Here is a 19,425-nt window from a genome sequence, read left to right as displayed (position 1 = left end):
ACACACACACACACACACACACACACACACACACACACACACACACACAAATAAAACCTTGAACAGACCAAGATAGTATTTCATGATACAAAAGAATTTTTTAACCCTGAAAATTATAGATAGATCAGTACTTGAAAAGATATGAACTTAAAAGAGCAAATTTAAAGCACATAGAAAAGAAAAAGGTATGCATTAAGTATAACTAATTCCTATAATAACTTATAAATAATCTAATATCCTTTTATGATAAAGTAAGCATATGAAAAATAGAAGAATATAGTTCAGTTTAAAAAAAATTACGTGTCACATGTGACACCATTTCAGTAAGATAGGGAATTTTTTTTTTTATTCTCAAGTTAGATTATATACAGTGTAGTTTTTGGCTTCAGGTGAAGAATACAGTGATTCATCACCTGCACATAACACTCAGCGCTCATCCCAACAAGTGCCTTCCTTAACGCCCATCACCCCTTTAGCCCATCTCCATCAACCCTCAGTTTGCGTCTGTATTTAAGAGTTTCTTATGGTTTGCCTCCTTCTCTGTTTTTTACTTTTTCCTTCCCTTCCCCTATGATTATCTATTAAGTTCCTCAAATTCCACATACAAGTGAAATCATATGATATCTGTCTTTGACTGACTTATATTGCTTAGCATAATACCCTCCAGTTCCATCCACATTGTTGCAAACGGCAAGATTTCATTACATTTTTGTTGCCGAGTATATTTCATTGTGGACATATATACACACACACCACATCTTCTTAATCCGTTCATCAGTTAATGGACATTTGGGCTTTTTCCATATTTTGGCTATTGTTGATAGTGCTACTATAAACATTGGGGTGCATGTACCCCTTCAAATCAGCACTCCTGTGTTCTTTGGATAAATTCCTAGTAGTGCAATTGCTGGGTCATAGGGTAGATCTATTTTTGGTTTTTTGAGGAGCCTCCACATTGTTTCCCAGGGCAGCCCCACCAGTTTGCATTCCCACCAGCAGTGCAAGAAGGCTCCGATAGGGAAACATTATTGATGACATAGTGCAGAATCCCCTTGGTGACTAAGGTGGTTGAGGTTAGGAGACCTAAACTGTGATTAACACAGTTCAGGTCATCACCATGTCTCACTGGAGTAACCTGTCCTATTTTCTTCAAATCCATGCTCCAGAATGAATCGCTTAAAACTCAAATCTGACAGGGAACATCACATGATGCATCAACCAGCCACGAACAGAATCAGTGATGTGGCTAAAAAGTGAGTGTGTAGATCCTTGCTATAACTCGTGTGCTGTTAGTGCTAATTTATTCATTATACCAACTCTTTTTGTTTTTCTTTTTTCAGCAAGGATGAGCCCTTAGTTATCCTGAAGCCCCAGATTCATTTCAAGTCTGGGCTAAAAGACAGTTTTGACATTTTGATAATCTTGATGAAGCATGGAAATCAGGATGAGTAAGGGGAGCAGAGAGGGGACGCTGCAGGCCTATCTAAGCACATTGTGTGACATTTACCTACCATCTTTTCCTTACCTATAAAACGGAAACAATGTTAGTCCTACTTACTTCATGGGGCTATTGGGGAACTTCATGTAAAATCAGAATGTATGTTAAAAGTCATTACAAATCATGCAGGGCAGAGCAAATTCAATAATTCTCTATTAGAAATAGCAGATTTATAATTGAGATACAGGTAAAGAAGAATAACATTTCCAGTTCTCATAGTCAGAAATGAAGTTTAATTATGACGGGACATCAAGTCACTGGTTAACTCTGAGACCTCATTTTGTCAGTATTACCACTCTCTCCAGGCATTCTGGTATTTTGTTGCTGTTTGTTGTTGTTCCTTGAACCAAATTCATTTTCATCCCCTAATTTTTGCACTTATTATCCCCTCTCTACATGGTTAGCTACTCCCCTGGATACGTGCATGGCTTCTCATCATTTGGATTTCAGCTCTAATGATATCTTCTCATCCATGCCCCCCATCAATATCAAAGACCACTGTGCCACAGCCCTGCCCCACTCCAATTTCACATGACCTTTATTTTCTTTTTAACATTTATCACCTAAATCTCTTATTTATTTTTTTAGTTGTTTATGGATAAAGTCACTGCTATGTAAGAGCACTATGCCCTTTTTCTGGAAGGAGGACCTGACTGACCAAGCAGTCTGTCACTAAGCAAGATCAAACTGCTAACATTCTGGATGACAGGAAGTTCACAGTGACCTTGTCAAATCAGAGAGATGATCTGTTGGAAACTTGACTTTCCAGATGAACGAGGTGGAGAAGGAAACATACAAGGACAAAAAACACTGAACAGAAATAGGCTCAGGATAATATTTTTTTTTTTTTTTTTTTTTTTTTTGCTTTGCCCTTACATATAAGAAGTTGGAACTGGCCTAACATATTAAGCGAATAACAGTTTGGAGAGTAGAATTTCTTGTTCTTTTTTGTCAGTACCCTGCAACCTGAATCCTATGAAAAATGAGATTGAAGTAGCCTGAAAAGATGAAATTGACAATTTTCTACACGATGCATTTGGATAAGTAAAGATATTCTTCTACGAATTAAATTCAAAATGTACATACTTATTGTTCAGATAACTCATTTGCCTATAATTTCTATTCTATAGCATATGAAATGTTATTTTAAAATATTTGCTCTTAGTCTCATCCGCTAACGCACAATTGTGATATGGCACACCTACTTATTGGCATTCCCCAACATCTTCTTTGAAAAAATGTATCTTCTTATTTTTTTTTAAGTAAGCTCTGTGCTGAATGTTGGGCTCGAACTCATGACCCCAAGATCAAGAACTTCATGTTCTACTTACTGAGCCAGCCATGTACCCCCGTCTTCAGCTTTGAGACACTTAATTCCCCTCCACTCACTGTTTTATCTACCTGTTCCACAGCTCACTCTGTAAAGCCCTGCTTTCAGCTTTCAGCAGATCTCTGTTTGGTGTTTCTTCTTCTAAATTCCTACTCAAAATTATATATAACCCTACTGTGGCACTTAAAGAAGTGTATGATATAAAAAAAAATTTTTTTAATGTTTATTTTTGAGAGAGATAGACACAGAATGCAAGCAGGGAGGGGCAGAGAGAAGGGGACAGAATCCAAAGCGGGTTCTGAGCTCTGAGCTGTCAGCACAGAGCCTGATATGGGGCAAGCAGGCTCTGGGCTCTGAGCTGTCAGCACAGAGCCTGATATGGGGCTCGAACCCACGAACCGAACTGTGAGATTATGACCTGAGAAGATGTCAGATGCTTAACCAACTGGGCCACCCAGGTGTCCCAAGAAGTGCATGATTATAACTGTGTATGTGTCTGTCTCTCTCATTAGATTCTACTTGTACTACCAAATATATAGTCCCAGCGTTTATTTGTTACACAGCATAGCAGGTGTTCAATAAAGGTTTCCATTTTATACTTCTCCATTTTGTTAACTTTTTAAAAAACCATTTCCCATATGTTACTTTATTATTGCTGTTTGACAGCCAACAGAGATGGGGTTGGGTCATTTGTTTTCATATTTTTCTACGTTAAAAACTCATACTTTCTTTTTAGAAAAAAAAATTCCAAAAGTGATGGAGTAAAGAGGCTTTGCTATGTGTGACTGTGCTGTTTAAGAAAGACAACTATTGGGGCGCCTGGGTGGCGCAGTCGGTTAAGCGTCCGACTTCAGCCAGGTCACGATCTCGCGGTCCGTGAGTTCGAGCCCCGCGTCAGGCTCTGGGCTGATGGCTCGGAGCCTGGAGCCTGTTTCCGATTCTGTGTCTCCCTCTCTCTCTGCCCCTCCCCCGTTCATGCTCTGTCTCTCTCTGCCCAAAAATAAATAAACGTTGAAAAAAAAATTAAAAAAAAAAAAGACAACTATTAATTTTCCATTTAACTGGAAGGAAAGTATATTGAAGAAAATCCCAGTGAATAGATGAATCTACATATAGTTCAATTTTCCAATTAATTTACTCAGTCATCTGAGTGGTTTGAACACAGACTCTAGAGCAGGGCCTTGGGTTTGAATTCTGGCTCTGACACTTGCTAATAAGCTTGTTTGACCTTAGGCAAATTCTTCATCTTTCTGTGCCTTAACTTTCTCATTTGTAAAATGGGGCTAATAATTATATCTAATGCACAGGGTTGATCTGAGGACATATTCAACAAATATTTATTTAGGACATATTATATACCAGGCTCTGTTCTTGATATGAGTGATTAAATATGAAAAAAAAAGCTTCTTCTTCGTAGAGTTTGCATTCCAATTAGCAAGATAAACATAAATACACATATATGTGTTAGAGATAAGTGCTAAGGAGAAAAAGAAAAGCAGAGAAGAGGAATATGAACTGTTGAGGAACAGATGAGATTTGGAATTTTAGATAGGGCAGCCAGGGAAGGTCACACTGGAAAGTCAACTTCTGAATACAGACTAATGAAAGTGACCGTAGTGGCAGCATCAGTCTCGATGGGGAGGCCTCCGACGCAGAAAGAACAGTAAATTGCAAAAACCTTAAGAAAGAAGCATGCCTGGTGGGTTCAACAGGCAGCAAGAAGGCCAGTGTAGTTGAAGTGGAGTGAACAAGGAGGAAATTATAGGCAACAGGTATGTGTGTGTGTGTGTGTGTGTGTGTGTGTGTGTGTGTGTGGCACACACTTGTGCCCATGCAGGCGGGTGATCAGGTCAGGCCCTGTGTGCTGTCATGACAACTTCAGCTTCTGAAGAGAAACGGGAGCCTTGCAGGAGTTAGGCACAGGAGGAGTGACAGAAGGAGATTCATGTTGTCGCATATTTCTCCAGCTGTCTCACTGAAAGCTGACTGGTTGGGGGTGGGGCGGCAGGAGTGGGGTGGGAGTTGGGGAATTTTGCAGAGGAGAGCAAAGGCAGCAAGAAGGAGGCCAATCAGGGAGCAGTACTAGTTACACTGCAGTTGGTGTCATAAGATGATGGAATCTGGACCCAGGAGGAAAGATGCAAAGTGGGAGTGGGAAAAGAAGAGTCTAGAATTACACCAATATTTCTTGGACTGCACATCTAGAAAAATGGTGCTTATGAACTGAAATGCTTAATGTATGATCCTTACCATCATGTCTAAATATATTAACATATTAAGTAGTTAATATATGTAAAGCACTTAGTATAGTACCTAACACCAAGTCACTCTTCTGCTCATGTTTGCTGTTATTACTAATAAATTGAGACAGGAAAATTTTAAATCCCTGTATTTTATTAAATGGCAACATGTTAGAGTTACAACTTATGGTCTCTGGAAATCAAGTGATTGAAATGAGAAATTGAAAGACTCTCCATTGGCAGGGACAGGAAAGGAAACAAGATTTTCAAGTACTAACCAAATTCTGACTCCTTGAATTCTCCTTTTCACACCTACAAGTGCCTTTAATACAGCACCTCTTTCTTTTCTTTACTCTGGACTTTTGAAAGTATCCCTATCCTCATAAACAACATACACACACACACACACACACACACACACACACACACACACACACACACTACCTTTTAAAAAACAGTCTCTGTTTCACACTCACTATTGCAATGGAATTTACATTAAGCAGTACTGCTTTAAGTACCATTGAAGTTCCCTGTGTTTTGAAGAAACAGCAGTGACATTTATTTTTTACTATTATGTTCCTGAAACTGTGAAAGCCAATAAAATAAAAGTATGAGAGAATTCTGAAATTCTAAACAGTTTAAAAGAAAATAAAGCACTTTTGGTTTCTATGTGATGGTACCTGTGTCCTTCTATGCAGTGCATTTCTCATTGGTGAACTATAGATGAAATTTCAAGTTGAAAATACTTGAAGTCTGTTTTATGGCAGAAAAAGGGTCCTGGCTATGGCAGTAACTATGTGACTCATCTTATCTGGTTCAACTGACATTGTAACAGTTCCCCTTCCTGAATATCTAGAACCAGAGAGTGGGACCCTTTCCACAATTACTATCGCAATTCGTAGTGTTTTTTCCAGTGTGCGTTAGCTTATACCTACCTAGAATCCTGTTTCTGTGTAAGGTAAAGCTCTATTAAAACGTATGTTCATGTGAAAATTCCATTTTAGTTTAAGTCTTTATTTATAACAGGGCCTGGTAAATAAATAACACTGGGGACAAACAAATAGACAACAAACTAGGGTTTGGTTGCTTTGACCAGACCAAGAAATTAATGCAAACAAACGCAGAAAGATACTAATTGCTGGCAACCCACCCACCCCACTCCCCTCCACCATGTCTTCCTCCAAAAGTCAGGGGAGTTAGACAAAATTCTTTGTCATACAAGGATTCCCAAACTCACTGTTAAACATACTTACATTTTCTAAAGCCAAAAAGCCTTACTGTAATTTACAGATCGATTTGTCTCTTAAGTGGAAGGAACAAAGATAGGAAAGGAATTTGGGAATCTAAGTAACCTCTTTTATTTTTAATGCCACGGAGGTGCTGTGGGCTGTGGTTCTGCTAATTCAATAAAGGATACAAGCTCTCAGAGACTGGCAAGCATTCAGCAGGGGGATTCAAAAATAACTAGGACTCTGCTGGAAGTTCTCTGGGGAGAGATCTCACAGTGCTCCTTGTCATTCAGACAGTGAGTTAATGAGTTCTATCATTATTTCCAATGATAATTAAAATGCAGAATTCATTCTCTTTAGTTTGGGGAAAATTCTTTCATTTCTTCTTCCTTCCTCCTCCCAATTTCCACTTACACATAGGCTTGTCTAATTTTTTTTTTTTAATGTTGATGCTTAGAATTTATAAGCAAATAGTATTTCATGGTTTTAAGGTACTGTCTTATACATTTCATATTCAATAGTTTAACTGGCTCAATTTTTTTTTACAAATTGTCTTCACAATTCTATGATGAAGAAATTATTCAAGTTATTCATATTATTTCTGTTCTTTAGATGTATAACTTTATGTATGTATGTATGTATGTATGTATGTATGTATTTTGAGAGAGAGACCACGAGTAGGGAAGGGCAGAAAGAATGAGAGAGAATTCCAGGCAGGCTCTGTGTTGTCAGCACAGAAGCCAACATGGGGCTCGATCTGACGAACCATGAGATCATGACCTGAGACAAAACCAAGAGTCAGATCCCTAACCAACTGAGCCACCCAGGTGCCCCTAGATCTATAATTTGAAGCTCTAAGAATAGTTACTGGATCACTAAGTACTCAGAGTTTTAAGGAACAGAACCATAACTTGAACCTATGTCTTTAGTTTTAAAACCTTATACTCTTTCCATTTCATGTCAGTTAAATTTTGGTAGTTAATGTACTAATAAAATTCTTTGAGTATTTTCCAGAGACTCGAGAACAGGTAGAACCACAGGATAAGGGAATCAGGGGAAAGTAAGGTGGTGAGGAGAGACCAAAACTGGCAATGGATAAGCCAGCCACATAACAAAAAAAGAATACTCTTAAGCTGTTTGAATGTGAAATGCACAGCCTTTATCATATTATGCAAGTACTAGATTTGTCTATATTTTCACTGCCATATTTCATGTCTAGAACAGCATGCCTTATCAGATGTACCACCAAGATTGAAAAATTAATTAAACCATGCTAATTAAACCATGATACACCATCGATCAATTTTAAAAAGCTAAAATGGGGGGGCAGGCGATGGAGGGAAGGCAGATCTTAGAATCAAAGAAATACAGTATTGGTAACTGCAGAAGGCATGAAATTTCTGTAAATAAGTCATAACACAACCTTACTAGACAATCAATAAGCATTTATTAAGTGCCTATGGATGGGTACAATGAAGCAAAATGCATAATCTAGGTGAAGAAGCTTAAGTGCTGTGTATGAAATATTAATTACTATCCTTCAGTTTCACAGTGTTGACCACTGCTAAAAAAAAAACCAGATCCGTTTGTGCAAAAAGATGTCTGAGTGTGCAAGCATCAAGAGGGTACAAGGTAAAGAAGGGAGGATGAGGAAGAGGAGGATAGGAGGAAGCAACTAAGGGAGGAGAGGATGGCCTGGAGGAGACGTAGAAGAATGGAGGAGGGATCAATCTTATTTAACCAGGAGCTTCACTGAAACTCAATGGTGGTCTGAATCCTGTCTGTACCAGCTCCCCTGATTATATAAGCAATAATTGCTGTCCTACGTATGAAATGATACTTGAAAACATCAGCTTTCAAAAAGGGTTTCATACATTGTTCAATCATCTCTGGCTTCATGTCTAATACTGAAGATTTTTCCATCCTTGCACATTTTTTAAATCATGAAGACTGAAAACTAGACAATTTCTCAGATTTGAACTAGTTATTTCTCAAATTTGAACTAAATGTAATGATTAAATGTTGGGCAATGCTTGGAAATTAAATCTTGTTATGACTGGTGATCAACTTCCTTGATGACTTAAAAGCTTTAGAATTTGTGATTAAAATTAAAAAGTTGTCTGAGCTGAAACTAATCATCTAAATATTTTACTTGGGCATTTTGCATATATCATGATTACCATCCCAAAATCTGTGTGCTGAACTGGAAAAATGAAATTAGATTGTTTCTAATTAAAAACATTTCTGTTTCTGTAATGAGAATTGTATACATAAATTGCCCTATAATGTGAAATAATTACTTTTGAAATTACTCAAATAAAAAGAAAAGATCCTCAACCTTTTAGCTGTGCATTATGCTCATGAATTTATTACTAATTTGAAAGAGATAATATCCTCAACATCATTAACCCTCATGACTAAGTGGTAATATTACACATTCTGATGTTGTCACATAGTTGCTGTGATTGAGGAAAAACTAACCTAGTAATGGTAATTACTTCTTTAGAAAGGCAAAATTATAAATAAATAATAATGCAGAGCAATTTCATTTTTAAAAGTCAATAATGAATTCCATCAGCTGCATGCCATTAAAAATCAAAGAGGTTACTTACATGCATCAGATCTTTTTATAGCTTTATTCCTTCCATTTAAAAGTACAGGCCGATCCATCAATAATAATGTTATTTTGACTTGTTTGACCAAAACTTAATAAAAAAATACAAAGACCTCCTATTTCTCTCCTCATTTCTCTGGAGCCCAGAGAACTTAAAGGAATAAAATGCTGAAGGAAAACAAATGCATTTAAGCCAAGTGTTAAGCAGATAGTGAGGAGAGCCTAATGAAATGTATTACCAGTTTTTGAAACCCAGAGCAGTGGTGATAAAATATAAACATGTGACTTGATCACTGTTATTACCTGAGCTGTGCACAATTTTTCAGTTAGGGGCAAGGTAAGACAATATGGAAACCTTATTGACAAATGACCTCCAGTGAATGCATGAAAAGAAGTCACTGATGACTTGTTATAAATGGCCATTGTACATGAAAACAAACTCTAAATCACTATGTCTGAATCTATATCTGGGAGCAACTCCTGATAGAATTGTAGTTAGCAGCAGTACCTATAGTAAATCAGGGACAAATAATGTACATGCACCGAAAGTCTTTTTTAGATTCTATATTTAGATTTAGTATTTCAGCATAGTTTACCCTCTCTGGACCTCCCCTACGAAACATTCCCTTTTTAGAGGCAGTAACCAAGATTTCTATATAGCTTATCTGGATTTTGAAAATACAACACAAAGCCAGCCTTATCTGACTTTCCAAAATGACTTCTTTAAAGCTGAGAGCGCTTACACATACCTTTGCGAGGGCAGAACATTTCTGAGGTCCTCCCTTCAAATCTACTCAGCCAGCAATATGCTGCTTTCAGGAAGAGAGGACAGGGATTGTGGTTCTGGTGCTGCCCTGGGTAATACAACACTTCCTGTCTGGGAGAGTGCCCTCTCCTCCCACCCGGTGCCTGACCCCTGGTGGCAGTGGGGGAGATTCAGAAGTTTCCGTTTCTGCACACAGGAAACTGTACCCACCTTGTGACTGTGGACTTGCTCTTGGCTCATTGAATATTTTGGAAGTAGTGCCAGCATGCTCCGCATAATATGTTACTAAGTTGACCCTACAAGTCTACCATGAAATGACATAAAGTAACTCCGTATCTAACTTCTGTACAGTTTCTTATCATAAGGTAAATCAACGGCATGACCACCTTTAACAAATCTCTATTATTTAGTCTTAATAGCACTGACAGGCAGTACATTTGATAAGCTGGGTACTGACCTAGCTGGTGTTTTGTACCTTTACAGGTATTTAAATGCTGTGAGCTCACTGTTCAAACGTAAGTTTCATTTTTCCCTTAGAACCTCCAACTGCATCATGATACAGTATACCTTATATTAATATTATGCTATTATTGTTATTTCTTTCTGTGTTTTTTTTTCCCAGTTAGTACAGGAGAGAGTCCACCACAACATCCATCATGGTGCTGAACACTTAGTAATTGAGTGAATGGATAGAAGTCATAATAATTCTCTCCTTGTGCCCTCTTAATCCACATTCCCTGTTAGCTCTATGGAAGCAAATGGCAGCCTCAAGAGCCTGACTTTCTCTGACTCCATGCAAATGTCTTTTAACTTCAAAATCCTGGAGAAGATTTTGGTGGATGCTTTTTTTTTTTTTAATTCTCTCCTGTCATCATATTTCTTATGAGATCCTTCAATGCAGCTCACTGAGATATACACATATAATTCTGTATTTTATTTGAGGGTAGGAATCATGATCAGAGAATGCAAAAAATATCAACTCAGATCCTTGCAAGTCCAAAGATTACTGGATGCCAAGACAGTGAGCTTCAGGGGCAGTTTAAAAGATATAAAGGTCAGTAAAAACTGTGTGCAGAGTTAGGATACTGTAACGAACTAACAATGGTTATAAAGGAAGCAGAGTTCATGTTGCTACCAGTTTATAAAAATGACACTCTATATCACAGCAAAGATACTAAGATTTTGTGTGCAATACAGAATCTATAGCCTTTGCCAAGTTCTGACAGCTCCATAATAAACTACTCATTGCCTAGTAAAGCAAACCAATGCTTTTTAGAGGGAAATGTTATAAACTGGCACTATGATTCATTTTCAAATAAAGATTTATGACGTCACATCTTTTCTATGGAACTACGTTTGTATCCACTACAAACTCTTTATTTGGCACCTTTAAGAGTTCCAGTAGTGTGGCACCTGGGTGGCTCAGTCAGTTAAGCTTCTGACTTCAGCTCAGGTCACGGTCTCATGGTTGTTCTGTTCCTGAGTTCGAGCCCCTAATTACAGTGCAACCCCTGCTTCAGATCCTCTGTCTTCCTCTCTCTGGCCCTCCCCACCTACACAGGCCCGTGTGCGCGCTCTCTCTCTCAAAAATAAATAAACATTAAAAGAGAAAAGAGTTCCTGCAGTATTCTCTATGAATGCTATTCAATAAGACAACATATGGAAAACTTCTAGTAAGGTTCCTGATATTCTGCTATAACTAGGTCCTTAATAGATATTAATTTCCATTCTTTCCCTTAATGACATGGCTGGCTTAAAGTAATGCTAATGGCCACAGTGCCTTACATATGTTTAATGCTCTATCATTTACGAAGTGCTTCAGCTAATATTCTCCTGTTATGTACACAACCACACTGGGAGATGCTGCTTATCCTCAAAAGTTTTGCCGAGTTAGCTACGTACAGAAAATGACAGACTGTTTCCTCGCAGCTTTAAGTGGTGAGCAAAAAGAGAGGGCAGAAGTGTTCTGAAGATGTGCTGATGTTCATCTTCAAATAATTTAGCATAGCTGCAGACTCCCAGGAAACAAGAACAGTACATAAAAATAAGGAAGGAATTGGTTCTTTTTTTAAACCAGACTTCTTGTTAAAAGAACACACACACACACACACACATACACACACACACACACACACCCTGAACAAAATATACACACACGTGTTTTTCAACATCTGCAGAAGATGCAAAGGAGGGTTTTGACATTTCTATATCTCACATAGATGGTAATGTTATCTATATTTGCACTGTGTTTGAGTATGAACAAGAAAGCTACAAAAACACACACATAGTCATATCAAACACACTTGTGAACTGGTATGTGACAGGTGCCTATATAAGCAAATATCTACATCTATATATGTGCCATATCTACACAAGATACAGATTTCCCAATGTTTTGTCATTTGCTCTTTCTTATTTGCTCTCATTAGGAATCTGATAGGAGCTAGACGTGACTCACTCATCAGTTAAGTGTAGTTGTTTCAGGGTTTTGTAAGACCAACTCAATATTTTAATTGTGTTTAGACCTGTCCATTAGGCCTCTGATGTACATAGTTTCCTATGAGTAGTACTGGTTCTTAGGCACTGCTTTCCCTTAGCTGTCCATCACCTTTGGGATCCAGGTTGCTAAGAGCTCTTTAAAACTACAGTAAAACCTTGACTTGTGAGTAACTTGTTCTGCGAGTGTTCCACCAGAAGAGCAAACATTTCTAATAAATTTTAACTTATGATGCTGAATGTCACATGATCAAAACTGAGCCAATGGTTCTCTCTCTCTCTCTCTGTCTTGCTGAGGGATTGTGGGTGATTGTCTCCCATACTCAGATGCTCTGTCTCAGGCTGTGGTGTTTGGCAGAATCAGTGATTTTTCAGAACGTTGGAAGGTGCCCACAACTGGCACTAGTGTGTTTTTGCCACTTCAAAGCACCTATGGACAGTCCTTTGCTTTTCCAGACAACAGTAAGCTTAGGAATGCTCTGCTTCATTCTAGGTCATTGGATAGGTTCCTTCTTAAAGTTGTACAAAAAAAAAAAAAAAAAAAAAAAGAAAGAAAGAAATATTCCATTGAGTCCATAGACAGCAGTGATTCCATTAGTGATAGTGCAAGTTGTCCTACACAATAACCCTCCTCTTTCTTGTCTGCTTCACACCAGCCATGAAGGTTTTCAAAGGTAAGTGCAGGTTAATTTATTTTTCTTTATATTTTGTATTTTCTTTATTATTGTGTATTACAGTATTGTAACCATTTTTATATGAATATTTTGGGGTTGTAGAATGAATCATCTGAGTTTCCACTATTTCTTATGGGGAAATTCGCTTTGATAAGTAAGTGCTTTGGATTATAAGCATGTTTCCAGAACAAGTTATGTTCAGAAACCAAGGTTTTATCTATTTTTATGGGGCACCTGGGTGGCTCAGTTGGTTGAGCATCCAACTCTTGATTTCAGCTCAGGTCATGATCTCATGGTTCATCATGGTTCATGGGATTGAGACCCACATTGCTCTCTCTCTCTTTCTAAAATAAATAATAATACCTATAATATAATATATATTATTTATTTTATTATATTAATTTTATTTATATTATATATGTAATGTTTATCTAGTTATTTGAGAGAGAGGGAACACACAAGCAGGGAAGAAGGGCAGAGGGAGAGGGAGAGGGAGAGAGAGAATCCCAAGAAGGCTCTATACTGAGCAGTAGCTCAATCCGATGACCCTGGGACCATGACCTGAGCTGAAATCAAGAGTCAGATGCTCAACTGACTGAGCCAGCCAGGATCCCCTATTCTAGATTATTTTTCTAGCTTAGTTTTTAATTTATTTTCCTGGTTTACATTTCTTTAATGTTTATTTATTTGGGGGGGGGGGCAGAGAGAGAGGGAGACAGGATCCAAAGCATGTTCTGCCCTCTCAGCACAGAGCCCAACGCAGGGCTCCAACTCAGAAACCTTGAGATTATGACCTGAGCCGAAGTCAGAGGCTTAACCAACTGAACCACCCAGGTGCCCCTTTCCTAGTTTACCTTTCTTTTCTTTATATTATATCTGTTATTACAGCATGTAGATTAATTAATTTATGATAATGTGACTTATTTTATTTTTTGAAAGTATTTTTAAAATTTTATTATGGTAAGAACATTTAGCATAAGATATACCCTCTTAAAATAAATTTAAGTGTACCATACATTATTGTTGACTATGATAATGTGAGTTTAAATTCCTAAGTGTGTTGGTTTATTTTTATGATATGGATAAATCTGCTTGATTACATCATCAGAGTTTGTTCAAATTGAGCTTTTTTTTTTTTGAAGTTGGTAGAGAAAAGACCCTTGGCTAAAGGAAGATCTATGATAAAAACTCTTTCCAAGACTTGGGTAATTTTGGAATCGTGTGATCTTTCTATTTATAGATGTTAATTGTTGGCAGGTAGGATTATAAAAGTACTTTTGCTAATATCACATGACAATGCCAAGGATACAATCTTAACCTGAGATGTGAATTTTACTGGTAGTGCGCACCCTTTTCAAAATGCACTCTGCAGAAGACCAGTAAGAGCACTTTCCCTCTCAGGTGAAGTACTGAATGGGAAAAAATGGGGTCACGATGCTGAATGATGAATGGTGTCAGTTCTCAACTAAGATTCTCAAGGGGATGGATGAAGGAAAGGCGATTTCCCCTGGTCCGTAGAAACCCTCTAGCTTCTCTAGGAGAAAGGTTGCTTGTCAAGTATTTAACAAATTTTTTTCTTAACGGAGGGAGTGTTTCAAAGAGATTTTGAACTGCTTATAGCAGCACTTACCGTTGGATACATAAAGGGTATTTTAAGTGTTAGGCTTAAATGCCTCACAAAACTGCTGTAAGTTTAACATTCATAAAAGAGCTTTTACTAAAGCAAATCGGGTAGCCTGTAAAAAAACTTAATGTGGTTTACTGAACAACTACATGTTTGAAGCAAGCCTGTGCTAAACACTGAGGTTACAGTGCGGATGCAGCCACCTGTTACACACAGCCTTTTATTTATTTTATCATTTTTTTTTAATGTTTATTGTTGAGAGAGAAAGAGACACAGAGTGTGAGAGGGGGAATGGCAGAGAGAGGGGGGGACACAGAATTCGAAGCAGGTTCCAGGCTCTGAGCTGTCAGCACAGAGCCCGACATGGGGCTGGAACTCACAAACCGTGACATCGTGACCTGAGCTGAAGTCTGACACCTAATCAACTGAGCCACCTCGGCACCCCTACACACAGCCTTTTAAATTCTCTTCCTTGTGCACATACTTTATGACTAAAGAAAAAATAAAGTCTCTTACAGTTCTGTGCTTTTGGGAAACATGTCACATATTAAGCAGGGAGCAAATTTTCCATTCTGTTCTTCCCTCCTGTTACATTGCTCAGCAGTCTGCACTCAGTAGTCAGCATCCCTCCCGCGTTCTCTGGGCTACATCAGCTAACGCAAGCGTTGCAGAGTGATGAACAGTTAAGGCTCTGGAGCCAGTCTGCCTGGGCTCAAATCTCTGGTTCTCTACTTTCCAGACATGAGGCCTGGGGTAAATTATCAACCTCTCTGCCTCTCAGTTTTATCATCTGTGAAACCAGGATTTTAATAGTTCCTACCTCATAGGGCTGCTATCAGGATTAAATGACTTAATGCATACATGGTACGTAGAACAGTACTTGGCCTATAGTAAGTACCCAATAAATGCTAGCTTGTTAAATTATCATCATGAAGAGACAGCTATAAAAGCATGCGTAGAAATCTCACATATTGCCTGCCACGTCAAGACAAGCCATGTTCGTACAACATTTTTTATAATGCAGAAATTGATTAGGATGAACTCTTCAAAACAAAGCTAGAACAAACAAGCAAAAAAGCAGAATCAAACCTGTAAATACAAAGAACAAACATGATGGCCCAAGGGGTGGGGGTGGGAGACAGGCAAAACTGGTGAAGGGCAGTGGGAGCTACAGGCTTCCAGTATGGAATCAATAAGTCACAGGAATAAACAGTGCAGCACAGGGAATATAGTCGATGGTATTGCAATCGTGTTGCAGTGACAGATGGTAGCTACACCTGTGAGCACAGCATATAGAGAGTTGTTGAATCGCTATGTTATATACCTGAAATTGGAACATCATGTGTGACCTGTATTCAACATTTAAAAAAAAATATCTTCTCTTTTCAGGCACCTGAAGTGTCTGACTCTTCGTTTCAGCTCAGGTCATGATCCTGCCGTTTGTGAGATCGAGCCCCGCATAGGGCTCTGTGCTGACAGCAAGGAGCCTGCTTTGGATTCTCTCTCTCCCTCTCTCTGATCCTCCCCATGCTTGCTCTCTCTCTCTCTCTCTCTCTCTCTGGATCAAAACAAATAAATATACATTAAAAAATATTTTCTCTTTAAAATTTATTTTATTTCATATTTTTTGTTTTATTTTAATTTTTTTTTAAATTTTACTTCCATTAGAGTTAACATAGAGTGTTCTATCACTTTCAGGTATACAACCTGATACTTGTGTTGATTCAACAATTCTATACATTACTCGTGTTCATCATAAAAATTAAGTCTCAATGCCTTTCACCTATTTCACCCATCCCCCCACCATCTCCCCTCTGATAACCACCAGTTGTTTATAGTTAAGAGTTTGTTTTTTGGTTTGTCTCTCTTTTTTTTTTTTTTTTTTCCTTTGTTCCTTTTTTGCTTGTTTGTTTCTCTCTCTCTGTCTTTTTTCCCCCAAGGAGTTTATTTCAGCCAACCTGGGGACAGGGAGGCTCTGCATCTTCAAGAATGTGTTGGGTCCCTGGCAGTGCATTATGGCTTGTGCTGGGGATGCACGACCCAGTGGGGCAGCGGGAACTCGATCTTGGAGTCCCAGAACTGCTAGGCTGAGGGCTGGCGGCACTTGCTGGCTGCGATCTCCTCCACCTTCATGACCTGGATCGAGTGAGCCCGGCACGGTGTGGAGCGCCCGCCCGTGTCTCAGTAGTGCTGGGTGACAGCGCCTGCCGCCGTCGGGTCCCAGTACTGCCGGTACAGGTTGTGGGTGCCCCTGCGGGAGTCAGAGCACAGCCAGGTGCTGAAGTTCCTCACCCTCAAGGGGGATTTCTCATTTCTCAAACACCTGTCCACAGTCCACAATTTCCCCTTAAGACTTCATCTTCAGCTGAGACACAAAGTACCAGAAGCGGGACTCGGTGACAACATGATCAGGTGCAAAGATTCGCATGTATTAGAGGGGTGGAGTGTGGCATTTGGGGGTGGGCAGGAGGCACCCCACTACCTTGTATTCTCCCAGTGTGCCCAAGGCCTTCAGGGCGCTCTCTCTGCTCTGGCTGCCACCCAAGAAAGGAAGTTCTTGTTTTAGTTTCTTAAATTCCATGTATGAGTGAGATCCTATGGTATGTCTTTCTCTGACTTATTTCAGTTAGCATTACACCTTCCAGATCCATCCATGTCGTTGCAAATGTCAAGGTTTCATTTTTTTTTTTTATGGCTAAGTAGTATTCCATATCTTTCTCCATTCATCTATGGATGGACGTTTAGGTTGCTTCCACATCTTGGCTACTGTAAATAATGTTGCAGTAAACATGGAGGTAAAAATGTCTTTTCAAATTAGTGTTTCCATAATCTAAAAAAAAGCTTTTCTGGTCTGATTTGGAAAATTAAACATTATCATCAGAAGAGATAAAGAAAGGAAATAAAAGAAAAAATGCAGATCGTGATGAATGAGTTTTAAGCTTGATTTCAAGATCCTACAATAAAGTCTACAGAAGAAAATGAATGGTTACATGCATAAGAAGCTATATAGTACATGAAAATTATTATATCCTAAAAGAATTATGTTAAAGTTAACATCTGATTAAAATAGTTATATCAATCAATGGTGCTGTGGAGACTGCCTAATAGCATATATTTTTAACTTTTTACTTTGTAAATTATAATTATTAATTATAAAATATGAAGAGTGTGCCTTGAATATACTGTTTTCATTTCCATATGATGTTCTGCCCCATTTTGTCTTCTACCCTTACTTATTTATATTTATTTTACATGAACTTGAAAAGGGTATGCTTATCAGAAAGATTTTTCAGCAAAAGGAAGACAATCTTTAGGATTATGGACATCAAGAAGGGGAAACAACAAAGATCAAGAAGAATAAAATGAGAAAGAAAAATGATGAATTGATTAGAAACTGATGAAGAAGAAAATAAAATGGAATAGATATTTTAGAAAATAATTCAAGCTGTTTTAGTCATGTAAGTCAATCCTGGAAAAAAGTCAGTTCTCTTGAAAAAAACAGAATGACCTTTTTTGTTGTTTGCACTTTTTTTTTTTAACCATACAGAGGTATGTAAATTAAAATTATATTATATTTGGTCTATAGCCTAGACCATGTGCCTAGAAACTGATATAAAAACTGGAATTTATTATTTTATTTTATTATTATTATTTTAAACTTATTTATTTAAATTCAAGTTAGTTAACATACAGTGTAGTATTGGTTTAGGGAGTAGAACCCAGTGATTCACCACTTACATACAACACCCAGTGCTCATCCCAACAAGTGTCCTCCTTAATGCCCATCACCTATGAAGCCCATCCCCCCAACTACTTCCCCTCCAGCAACCCTCAGTTTGTTCTCTGTATTTAAGAGTCTCTTATGGTTTGCCTCCCTCTGTTTTTATCTTATTTTTCCTTCCCTTCCCCTACGTTCATCTGTTGTGTTTCTTAAATTCCACATATGAGTGAAATCATATGATATTTGCCTTTCTCCGACTGACTTATTTTGCTTAGCATAACGCACTCTGGCTCTATCCACGTTGTTGCAAATCAAGATTTCATTTTTTTGATCACCAAGTAGTATTCCATTGTACATACGTACCACATCTTCCTTATCCATTCATCAGTTAAGATAGTGTGGCATCGAGTTACTTTACTTATTAAAACAATGTATTACACTTCCTGACAAAAGTCACTGCTTTAGTACAAAAGCAAAATACTCTCCATCACTACCTAAAGGCTAGAAAGGATCCTAGATATCAGCTTAGTTAATTTTGGAACAGTCATTTGGAACAATGAATGGGGAGGGGAGGAGGCAAAGAGAAGAGACTGGGGTGTCCAGGCTGTTTGACCAGTGATGCTAGTTCACACAGGACAAAGGTTTTACTCCTCCTGCTGTCATCTTTCTGACACCACACTTTCAGTTCTCTGGGGTCTATCCAATTCGGGGTCAGTAATCTTCAGGGCAACATCTTTGCACTTGGGAGACTCCTTCACCTTGTCCTTGGTCCTCAATATCCCTTCTTCCCCACAAAATGCAGTCCAGTTTGTGTTCTCAGTCTAAGTACAAAATCATGAGGACAACTGAAATTGATACCCAGACTAAATTAGACCTGGCAGAGTGGATTCACTGCTCACAGAGTGGATCATAGGATCCAGACCTAAGAACTCCCTTCCTTCCTTATCCTCTTGCTAACTGAGTATAATAATACACATAGGCCTCTTGGCTGTTCCTTGAACACCAAGCATACTCCTGGCCTAAGGCCTTCACACTTGAAATTCCCCTTTTCTTAGAATGTTCTTCCAAGACATTAGCCTGACTTTGCTTCACCATTATATTAAATCCCTGTTCATATACTTCTTCACTAGAGAGGTCTTCCCTGATTACAGTACCCAAGGAAACACCCCCTTGTACACTTTTCTTTCATGACACTTACCACTGACATTATACATTTATATGCTTCTGAATAAC

General features: G+C 38.3%; 1 protein-coding gene and 1 pseudogene across 6 annotated transcripts in view; both read right to left on the bottom strand.

Annotated features, from left to right (window-relative positions):
• Positions 1 to 19,425, bottom strand: part of OXR1 (oxidation resistance 1) — a 464,297-nt gene that overhangs the window by 119,912 nt on the left and 324,960 nt on the right. Inside the window, exon 1 of one of the 6 annotated variants that reach the window (XM_040494239.1) lies at positions 9,661 to 9,694. The exons of the other annotated variants lie outside the window; for them this stretch is intronic. Within the exon in view, the coding sequence (XP_040350173.1) occupies positions 9,661 to 9,679 (19 nt within the window). The 5' untranslated portion in view covers positions 9,680 to 9,694. Of the gene's footprint in view, positions 1 to 9,660; positions 9,695 to 19,425 lie in introns of those variants that run through there. 6 annotated transcript variants of the gene reach the window in all.
• Positions 16,345 to 17,115, bottom strand: LOC121042847 (60S ribosomal protein L18a-like; annotated as a pseudogene).

Source organism: Herpailurus yagouaroundi, unplaced genomic scaffold, assembly GCF_014898765.1.
Source record: "Herpailurus yagouaroundi ecotype Mexico unplaced genomic scaffold, PumYag 186, whole genome shotgun sequence".
Classification (NCBI taxonomy): Eukaryota; Metazoa; Chordata; class Mammalia; order Carnivora; family Felidae; genus Herpailurus; species Herpailurus yagouaroundi.
The sequence above is the reverse complement of the archived record's forward strand: the minus strand, read 5'-3'. Positions and strand labels throughout refer to the sequence as shown.